Below are 9,706 nucleotides of genomic sequence, written 5' to 3' on the forward strand. Positions count from 1 at the left end.
CTGCCATGGGGGGAGAGGCCTCATCCAGCCCCATGAGGGGAAGAGGAGAGGAGCCTGGAGGTGAGGCTGAGCCCTGGGCACCGTGAGGAGGGGTCAGCCCTGCATGTGCCCCCCCCGACATCTTTAGGTGCTCTGCAGCCCCAGGAGGGGACGTGGACATGGAGCAGCCCCAGCTGGGTGTGGGGTGTTTCTGTGCTGTGGGTGAGCTGCTGCCCCAGGGCCTTCCCCCCCCTGGAACTTGGGGGCTTGGCTGGTGCTGGTGTGTCTTGCTTGGAACAGGGGCTGAGGCTATGGAGACGTTCGAAAGGGGTGTTTGCTGCCTGGCTTTGGCTTTCCTGGCACGGAGCTGCTGCCAGCGGGGTCATGCTGTCCTGGAAGCACAAGCAGCAAGGGGAGGGCTTGGCACAGCCTGGGCAGCTGCTGGGCTTCCCAGGCAGGGCACGGCTCCAGGGGCAGAAGCAGCGGGGTTTGGGGGCACCCACAGTGCATGGAGTACGCCAGGCATCAAAGCTGGCACTCGTGGCCCTCCAGGTTTGGGGTGCATGATCACCTCGTGCCAAGGGCCGGATCCACGTGGAAGAAGCAGACGCTCGGCACCGGGCACGACTTCGTTGGCATCTGCCTTTTATTGGCTGCAGGGGGAGCAGGGGGCCGGGGAAGCAGGTCCGACCCCGCTCCCGGGTGAGCGAACCGCGAGGGTGTTCTCGGAACGGGGAAGGTGGTGGGGCTGGGTGGGTGCTGGGATGAGCGGGACACAACGAGCAGCTCCAGGAGGGGACGGGGGTGCTCGGCCAAGCACAGCAGCCTGCCCCGATGGCAGGGATGTGGTGTGAGCCCTGCCCAGCTGCCTCTCCCCATGGCTGGCGGAAGCCCCCGTGGGACCTGCTGGTTGCACGGGCCGTATCTGAGCCTGCAGGGCCTGATCCTGCTCCAGCTCATCCTTCCCAGGCCTCAGGAGCTGTTGCCCTATGCGTCAGCTGTGATGGTTTCCAGACCCTGCTGTGCTTCTGCAGCCACGGGAGGGCAGGGGATGCATCCCCAATGGATTTGCCCCCGCACTACCTGGGGAGCACGGGGGCTGGCCCAGCAGCTGCACCACCAGCAGCCGGAGGAGTGACAACATCCCCTGGGTGCACGGGGTCCTGGAGGGGTGGGCGGGTGAGCAGGAGAGGAACAAGTGGGAGCAGAGCCGGGGCCGCCTCCGTGGGGTGTGCTGGGCTGAGGCTGGGGGTGGCAGAGCCCAGCCCGTGCCCCGTGGTGGGGACGAGGTGGGGACGATGCCAGCCACGCAGGGCTGGGCAGGGGACAGGGTTGGGGGCGACGGCATCATCTGGGCTGTCGGCGTGGGGACCCGCGGGGCCGCCTGTCCCATGCTGGGCTCTATAGGTCTAAGACCTCCGCTGAGTAGGCACTGGGGTCCTCGTCCGACCGCGTGGTCACTTTGAACTGCCGCCGCAGGAAGCCCCCGTAGCGCTTCTGATTGTCCCACTTGAGCTTGGGCCGGATCCGGCGCATGAAGCCGCCGTAGCGCTTGTGCAGCTCCGCCAGCTCCTGCCCCTCGGCCCCCGTCCCCGCGGGCTCCTCGCTGCCCACGTCCCCCGGCCCCGGGTAGTCCTCGGGGGCCGCCCGCTCCCCCGGTTTGCGGCCGAAGCCCCCGAACTTCTTGCTGAGGCTGCCCTTGCTGTGGGCGTTCTCGCGCAGCAGGGACAGCAGCTTCCCCTTGGCCAGCTTCTTCATGAAGCCCCCGTAGCGCTTGGCCGGTGCCAACGGCAGCTCCCCGGGGTTGGGATCCTGCTCCGGCTCTTCCTCGTCCTCTGCATCCGAAGGGGACGGGTCCGTCCCTTCGGCCAGGGCCACCAGCGGGGCCAGCAGCGCCAGCGCCTTCCTGCAGGTCTCCCACTCGGCACCAGGCGGCGAGGAGCCCTGGCACTCCCGCAGGCACATCTGCAAGACAGCAGCCGCGGCGCCCGCTGGCATCACCTGGCACGCGGGGCGCTCGCCCTGCCAGGGGGTGCCACCACCCCAGCCCCTGGATCCGCGCCTGCCACGCTGCCAAGCTCAGCAAGGAGCCAAAGCTTGTGCACCCCCAGCACCCTTGGGTGCCTGCGACCACCCATACGAGCCTGCGAGCGCCCAGCTCTGCCGACCACACACCGTCACCCTGTGACGTCCCCAAGCGTGTCCCCGCAACCCCCCAACCCTCGCTATTTTACCTCCTTGCTAAATTCCAGGGGCTGCTCGGGACCAGCACTCACCAGGGGCCGCACGCTGCTCTCGGTGCCCCGTCCCTGGCTGGCGCACAGGGAGCACTGGGTCGCGCAGTCGGCGGAGGCTGCCGCAGCCAGGGAGAGGCAGAGCACCAGCACCAGCGCCCGCCGCGCCATCCTGCCCTGCAGCCGCTGCCTGGGGAGGGCGAGACAGCACAGGGACCGTCACCTACCCGTGTCCAGCACCCAGAGCCCTCACCCCACCGTGCCCGGAGCCCCTCGCCACCCCGTGGGGTGGAGCAGGCCACCTACTGCTTCCACCCGCTCCTGGGGACGGGTGCCAGGATCCGTGCCCGCACCATCACCACTCACCTCTGGGAGCTGCTCCTGGGCACCAAGGGGGACAGGAGTGATCCGCGGGGACACCGCAGGATGCGGACCCCGCCTGCAGCCTGGCCCTTTGCACAAGCCTCGAGGACCAAAGCCCCATCCCGAGCCCCCCATCACCTCTTGTGTGTTGTCTGCAAGGACAGTCCCTTTTTCTTTTAGCATCGCATTTCTCTGCAACATTGCAAGCGCGCGTTTGCGCGGCGTGGAGGGGATGAATCAGCGGCTCTCCCCTTGGCCTTGGGGAAGCACAACGCCGAGCTGCAGAGCCGCCAGCCGAAGGGGCTGGGGGCGACGTGGGCAGGACTGGGTGCTGGGCTGTCGGTACGGCCTCACTCCACTGCTACGCCCCGGCTGCTTCCCCTGCTCCCCTCCCTGCCGCGCTGCTTCTGTATGGGGAGTACAGTGGGAGGGAGGGAGGGGAAAAAAGCTTATTTCAGGATGAATCCTACCTGCCAGCCACGATTGCCATCCGCCGGCCTACTGAGAGCCCTGCCGGGGCATCTTGCCTCCGTGGATGTGCCCAGGAGGGCTGGACGCGCCGTGCTACGGCTCGGAGAGGGGCTGTGCCGGTGGCAGCGCCCGGTGCCACCCCTGAACCCCCCGGAGATGCTGGAGGGGCCGGTGGCCAGCACCGGTGGCAGCACCTGGGAACGGTGGTGACTCTGGGCCCACAACGGCCCTGGGAGGGAGAGCTGACCCCAAAGGGGCGTGCTGGCAGCAAGCACCCTCCTGCCTCCACGGCTGCTTTTATCTGGGGTGGAAAGGCATGACCCAGAGGGATCTGTTACACGTTAATGACGCATGTCAGAGACTATTGTATTCTCTGGCAGCGTCTGCTAATGTACTGTAATTGGCACTGATGAAGAAATGTTAATGCCACGGTATTAATTCATGCTAAATTAAATTTTAATTTGAATTATCTGCACCATCGTGTGTCAAGCTAGCTGCATTCCTCGGCTGCACCCACCGCACGCTGGCTCCGCGCGGCCCCGAGCACCGCCACGACTCGCCCCGGCAGAGCGGTGGGCACGGGGCAGGCGGCCCCCAAGGTGGGCACGGACAGGGGCACGGCAGGACGGGCTGCCCTGCCCCACACCCCTGAGACCCCACGGGCAGTCCCTTCTCACCTCCCTGCCACCGAGACGGCACTGAGAGAGGAGTCCCCAGCCACCAAGGTAAGCGCGAGCTGCGATACCGAGGGAAACGAAGCTCACTAATTACATCCGTCGGCTGCACGGCAGCGCTGCTGCTGGGACCCTGCTCATCATCACTCCCTGCGCAGCCCAAGGCGATCACCCCATGGCTGTCCGGCAGCAGGGAACAAGCTGCAGCCCCCCCCCGGCACCGCGGCCAGCCCGCCGCGAACCTACCTTGTCCCCGCACTGCCACCAAGGTCCCCACGGCGCTCTGCCGTGCTCCTGCTGCGGGAGGGAGGAGAGGCTGGCAGTACCGGGGCAGGGAAAGGGGGGGAAAACGCAGAGCTTAAGGCAAAAGTGAAAAGAAGGAACACGCAACGGGCAGAGACAAAGGGAGGAAGGAGAACAGCGGGGTTAGAGCGTGACGCTGGGGTACCTGGGGGCACCCCGAGGCTGGGCATGTCTGCTCGGGCTCATGTCCTGGAGCCACGTCCCGTCCACACGACCTCAGCCACCGCTGGAAGTGCCCCTGGTGGCTCTGGGCTCCTGCGTCTGCCCTCAGCACACCCGACCTGTGTCCCACGTGCACGGCCCCTCCGTTCCTGCCCCTTTTCTGCTCGGGGTTTTGATGCCCACCCAGGCTTTGCTCACGCGGAAAAGCCCCGAGTGCACCCATGTACCATAGGGCTGGATTACGACCTCGGCTGTACCGGCACCGGAGGGACGGGGAACCGGCACCAGGCAGGCAGCAGGTGACAGAGATCGGCAGCACGGCCAGGGGGAGGCTTTGCTCCCAGCCACCCCCCCCCCCCGTAACTGTGAGCATTTCTAGCGCAGAGACGTCCCCAGCCCTCACGCAGCGCCGGCACGCTCCGGGCACCCAGGCTTGCAGCTTTCTCCTAGGGAAGTCTAACCCGGAGAGTTTGGGACCCTACAGATGTGTGGTGGAGAAGCAGAACCACCTTCCAGCAGCTCCTTTCCTCTCCGTTTTAAAAATGACCCGACGACAAGTTCAGGCCAACGTTTCTCAAAAAAAAAAGCCAATGACTTTTTGACCAGAATCGCGGCAAAACCCAGCAACGCCGCCGCACGGCGGGGTCTGGCCGAGGGCGCGCAGCTGGAGGCACCCTGCCGGCATTTCCCCAGCTCCCCGTGCCGTCTCGCTGCCCTCGGCTCTGTCCCTGCGAGCTCTCCGCGTGGGCAGGTGGCCGCGGCACCAGCATCGAAACGAGCCCCCAGCGAAGCGAGGGGCGAGCGGAGCACCTGCGCCCAGGCGGGAGCCCCAGCCGCGCTTCCGAGCCTCAACAACGCGAGGAGCGCGAGGTGCCCCCGGCGCAGCAGCCGGGGAGATGTTTTTAAACAACCTGAGCCACGCTCCGGCGAGCAGGAGCGATGCCCAGCTGCAGCGAGGGGACGACGGCGAGGCGCGAGGGAAGGGGAGCGAGGCGGCGACCCGAACCCCGAATCCGCGGCCGTGCGCCCCGGCCCTACCTGCTGGCGCTCCCCGTCCCGCCGAGCTCTCCCCCTTGGCCAAACCCTGCGGAGCTGGGGGGCACGCGGAGCCCCCCTCGCCCGGGGTCGCTGGCGGCGCTCCCGCGTCAGGCTGAGCCGGGCATCGGCGGCGAGGCTGGGCCGGAGGCCGTGGAGCGCGCGGGTGCCCGCTGGACTCGCCGCCCCGTCGGCTCCCAAGCCCGCTTTTATGGCCACCGAGTCTCCTCCTGCTGCGGGGCCCGGCTCCGCTCAGCGCCGCGGAGCCAATCGGGGTGAGGGAAGCTGTGAATAATCAGCCCCGCAGCATCCCCGCCACCTCCCGAGCAGGCTCTCCCGCCTCGCCACGGCCTCGCCAAGAGCCCTGGGGACCGGGTGCGAGCCCCCCCCCCAGCCTGTCCCGCAGCCCCTGCTTCCCCACCCCGGGGAACCCCGACAGGACGGGAACGCGGGTCCCCAGCGCGGCGGGCGGCGGGCGGGGGTCTCTGTCAGCTGCACGGGTGTGTTAATGTGAACCGTGCCCAAGACGCAGGGGGTCTAGGGGAGCCCTCGGCGCTGCGCCCCGTTATCCAGGCTCCGGAGAAGCCCCGTCCTTGTGGCGGTGCCGGGGAGAGGAAGGAGCCCACCCGAAAGGCACCGGGGAGGGCGAGGGGGTGGCTTTGCGCCCCGGGAGAGGCCAAGGAGCCGCTCGGGGCTTGCTCCCCCCACCCAGCTCGGCTGCAATCAGGCAGCAAAGACCTTGCAGAGACCCCCCCCCCCAACGCTGCGGGAGGGCCCAGACCCACCGGGCCTCCCCCACCGCCCTCCCCTCTTGCCCTCCTCCTCCCGGGAACAAACCCAAAAGGAACCCTGAAAAACCCTGAAGGGGCTGAGGGAGCGGGCTGAGGGAAGGCAGAGCCCCCCCCGCACCCCCTGCTTGGCTCTGAGCCCTGCTCACACATTTCCAAGCCCGTTTTGGGGCTGGGCAGCGCTGGGACACCCCCATAAGGCCACGCACCACCAGCACCACATCCTGACGCCCCCCCCGAACACCAAACCCCCCCCCCGGGGCCCGGCCGCCCCGTCCCCAGCAGCTCCAGGGGCCGCAGCGCAGCCCATGCTCGCCTTGAAGACGGAGCTATTTTTATCGGCGCTCAAGAGGGATGTTTCCCAGCAACCTGACTTTCTCCCTGGCTTCAGCACCGGCTGCCGGACCCGGTGCCTGTGCTCAGCCCTCCCGGTGCCAGTGAGGGGCGCGGGGGCCATCGGCACGGCCGGGACCCTCCGGAGCCGGGCAAGGAGGCAGCGGGCGCCGGCCGTTCCCAGTCCCACCAGTGCAACCCTCACTAGCCTCCACGTTTGGGGCACTGCGCTGAACCCAGAAGCTCGTGGGGTCTCGTGGGGTGGGTTTTGGCTCAGCCAAGCTGGGGCTGAACCCGCGTGGGGGGACCGAGGGAGCAGGGAAAAGGAGGGGAAGCAAGGGTAGAGCACCCTGCATCTCCCCGGGGCTGGCGGAGGGGACTGGAGGGGACTGGAGGGGACTGGAGGGGACTGGAGAGAACTGGAGGGGATTGGAGGGGACTGGAGGGGACTGGAGGGGACTGGAGGGGACTGGAGGGGATGTCCCGTGCAGGACCCGTGCTGGGAAGTGGCAGCAGCGCTGCGGGGAGGTGGGGGACACATCTCAGTCCCCAGAGGGCACAGGCAGAGGCTTCCTCGCCCCCCTCCATCCCCGCCGCTCACGTTGGCTGGGCTGTGCAGGCACGGAAGGAGAGAACAAAGCCGAGAACAAAAAGCAGCTGCAAACCGCAGCCGGCACCCTCAGCCCTGCGGCTGCTGCGGGTGGTCCCCGGGAGGTTTAACCCCCCGCCGCCGGAGCGAGCAGCCCTGCGGGCACCGCGAGGCTCCGCAGCGGCCGCGGGGAGGGTTTTCTCACGCCAAAACCACCACGTCTGTCGGCTCGCCCTCCCAAACTCACCAAGCACGGCTCCGAAAGCCAGCCTCCCCGCTTCGCCCCCGCTGCCGCGCAGGCAAACGGCTCGCTCGGAGCCCCTCTGGGTGGGAGCAGCAGCGCCCCGAGGGCTGCCGCCCGCCTGGGGACCGGGGAGGGGAACGGTGCGGCCACGGCCGCACCCCAAAATCCGACCTGCCCGCAGCCGGGCCGGCTCTCGGCACACGCTGGGAGCCAAACGGGCTCAAAGCGAGCACCAAAAGCAGCACCCGGGGGGGCTGCAGCGACGCAAGCCCAGCGCAGGACCCCAGCGCCTATTGCTCAGCACCGCATCACGGCCCCGGCCGGCGGCAGCCCCCCGCCACAGCCCCGGTGTCCGCCGAGCCCCAGGAGGGGAACGGAGCCGCCCTGGCCCCGCCGACGCCCCCGTTGCTGGCACCGGGGTGCAGCCGCCTCGCTTGCAGCACCGCAGCCGGCGGGGTAATTGCACCGCGGGGAGAGGCGCCTGGGGAGCCCCCCGAGCACGGAGACGGGAGGGGGGGTAACGAGGTGCCCCGTTGGGCAACCCAACCCCGTTGGGTTTCTCCCGTCCCCGGCCGCGTTATCGCCCACGTGCACCGCGGGTGCGAGAGGCTGGTCCCAGGGCTGGTCGCAGGCCGGGCGGGCGTGGGGGGCGACGGGGGTCCTCTCGGGAAAGGCGCTGCCTGCGAGCCCACCCGCCAGCGCCTTTAATTAATATTCATCTGTCGCTTCCTAATGGGAAAGCGTCTCTGAGTCACGCTGACGTTTCCCCGGGACAACAGTAATTAAGCACCTGGGTGAGAGATGTGCCGTAAGAGGGAAGTTTTCTCGACTCCCTCCGTTAAAAGCGGCTTCGGAGAGGAGGGGGACGAGCGTGCGCAGCACCGCTCGCGGCACGTGGGAGGAGGCGGTGGCAGATAACGCTGGCAGATAACGTCAGCCGGCGCCTGCGGGGCACCGGGGGGCTCTGCCCGGGCGCCTGCTCCCCCCTGCCCCTGTCCCCGGGGGTCCTGCCCCGCTGAGCCCCCTGGCCCAGCCTCGCACAGCAGCCGGTGACGGTGCCGGGGGGCGATGGCAGCTTTGGGACCATGGTGGAGGTGACATCCCAGTTGGGACCAGTTGGCAGTGGCGGAGGTGACATCCCAATTCTGGGATCAGTTGGCACTGGTGGAGGTGACATCCCAGTTGGGACCAGTTGGCAGTGCTGGAGGTGATATCCCAGTTGGGACCAGTTGGCAGTGGCGGAGGTGACATCCCAGTTGGGACCAGTTGGCAGTGGTGGCCAAGGAGGCGGGTGGGGACGGAGGGTGGCACCGAGTGGCGTTTGGGGCCCCGCTTCGTGTCCCGTGCACGAGGCCAGAGCAGGCCAGGAACCGGGACAGGAACCAGGACCGGTACCGGGACCGGGCCAGCCCTTGCCGGTAACCGGCTGCCGCCTCCTGCACCCCTGCTTCGTGTCTCAGCCCCCGTCCCCCCCCCAGGGGCCACCGGTGCCCGTCCCAGCGGCCCCACACTGCGGCGAGGGCCGGCCGCTTCTCCCCAAACCCCGCCACAGCCCCGCGGCCTCCGGGCCCCTACGAAGGCTCCGGGGCCAAACGGCTCCGGTGTCGGCACGGTTCCGTCGGGTGGAGCAGAGCGGGGGCCGGGGGCGGCGGCGGGTCCCGTAGCACCCGGTGAGCACGGGGGGGGTCCCGTGGAGCCCGGTGAGGTTGAGCCCGGGGGTCCCGTAGCACCCGGTGACCCCACGTGCCCCTCTCCCAGCGACCGGAGCTCACGCCGCTCACCGGAGCCGCTCGCTCTCGGGCTGCCCACACCGGACCCACCGTCAGGGCCCCCCCGGTGGCCCCTCCCCGCCTTCCCCCCCGGTACCGGGGAGGGGGGGGTCCCCGGCGCTGCCCCCCCCAGCCGCCCTCACGGCCGCACCGGGGCCGCAGCGGGGACCCGGCCGCAGCGGGGCCGTGAGGCAGCACCGGGAGCCCCGGGGGGGGGTCTCCGTTAACCGGGACGGGGGGGGGGCGGCGGCTGAGGGACCTTAACGGGCTGGGACCGGGGCTGGGGCCGGGGGGAGCCGCTCCGCGAGCCGCCGTGCCCGGTGCCCGGTGCCCGGTGCCCGGTGCCCGGTGCCCGGCCCCGCCCCTCCCGGCGGCACGCGCCGGTGACGTCACGGCGCGCAGCCCCGCCCCTCCCCGCAGCCAAGCCCCGCCCCCTCCCTCTCTGTTTACACCGGCCCGGCCCGTACCAACCCTCCGGGGGGGGGGACGAGCGGGCCTGCCCCCACCCTGCCCCTCCCACCGCCCTAAACCCCCCCGTCGGGACATCGTCCGGTCCTTAACCGCCCCCGCAAACCCCGACCTCCCCCACCGATCCCCTCCCGGTTACGGCGGGGACCCCTCTCCAAGCCTCTCCCCCCCCGCCCCCCCCCGCGGCCCGGCAGTGGTTCGCCCCGCGGCGCGCCGATTGGCCGCCCGCTTAAAGGGGCAGGCAGGGCGCGCTTTTCCGCCCTCCGTCGCGGCGGCGGCGGCGGCGGCGCGTGC

General features: G+C 69.6%; 2 protein-coding genes across 5 annotated transcripts; one reads left to right on the forward strand and one right to left on the reverse strand.

The window, feature by feature from the left end:
• Nucleotides 1–46: 46 nt before the first annotated feature.
• PDYN (prodynorphin) lies at nt 47–5,363 on the reverse strand. Of its 4 annotated transcripts, none has more exons than XM_083802107.1 (4): nt 5,225–5,348; nt 3,968–4,018; nt 2,256–2,403; nt 47–1,944 (listed from the first exon to the last, which is right to left on the reverse strand). In XM_083802107.1, exons 3-4 carry the CDS (start codon nt 2,382–2,384, stop codon nt 1,381–1,383), a joined length of 693 nt encoding a protein of 230 aa, XP_083658233.1. In that variant the 5' UTR covers nt 2,385–2,403; nt 3,968–4,018; nt 5,225–5,348; the 3' UTR covers nt 47–1,380. The 4 variants fall into 4 exon arrangements, with proteins under 4 accessions (XP_083658233.1, XP_083658232.1, XP_083658231.1 ...); XM_083802106.1 differs by having other exon boundaries at nt 3,968–4,046; nt 5,225–5,277; XM_083802105.1 differs by lacking the exon at nt 3,968–4,018 and having other exon boundaries at nt 5,225–5,363.
• A 69-nt stretch (nt 5,364–5,432) lies between these two features.
• Nucleotides 5,433–8,559, forward strand: LOC310882492 (uncharacterized protein; the record flags this gene model as incomplete). Its single annotated transcript, XM_083801350.1, has 3 exons — nt 5,433–5,496; nt 6,718–8,269; nt 8,346–8,559. The coding sequence occupies 2 exons, from the start codon at nt 5,433–5,435 to the stop codon at nt 7,881–7,883; spliced, it is 1,230 nt and encodes a 409-aa protein (XP_083657476.1). The 3' UTR covers nt 7,884–8,269; nt 8,346–8,559.
• Nucleotides 8,560–9,706: the final 1,147 nt, after the last annotated feature.

Source organism: Anser anser, assembly GCF_964211835.1.
Source record: "Anser anser genome assembly, chromosome: 16".
In the NCBI taxonomy this organism is placed as follows: domain Eukaryota; kingdom Metazoa; phylum Chordata; class Aves; order Anseriformes; family Anatidae; genus Anser; species Anser anser.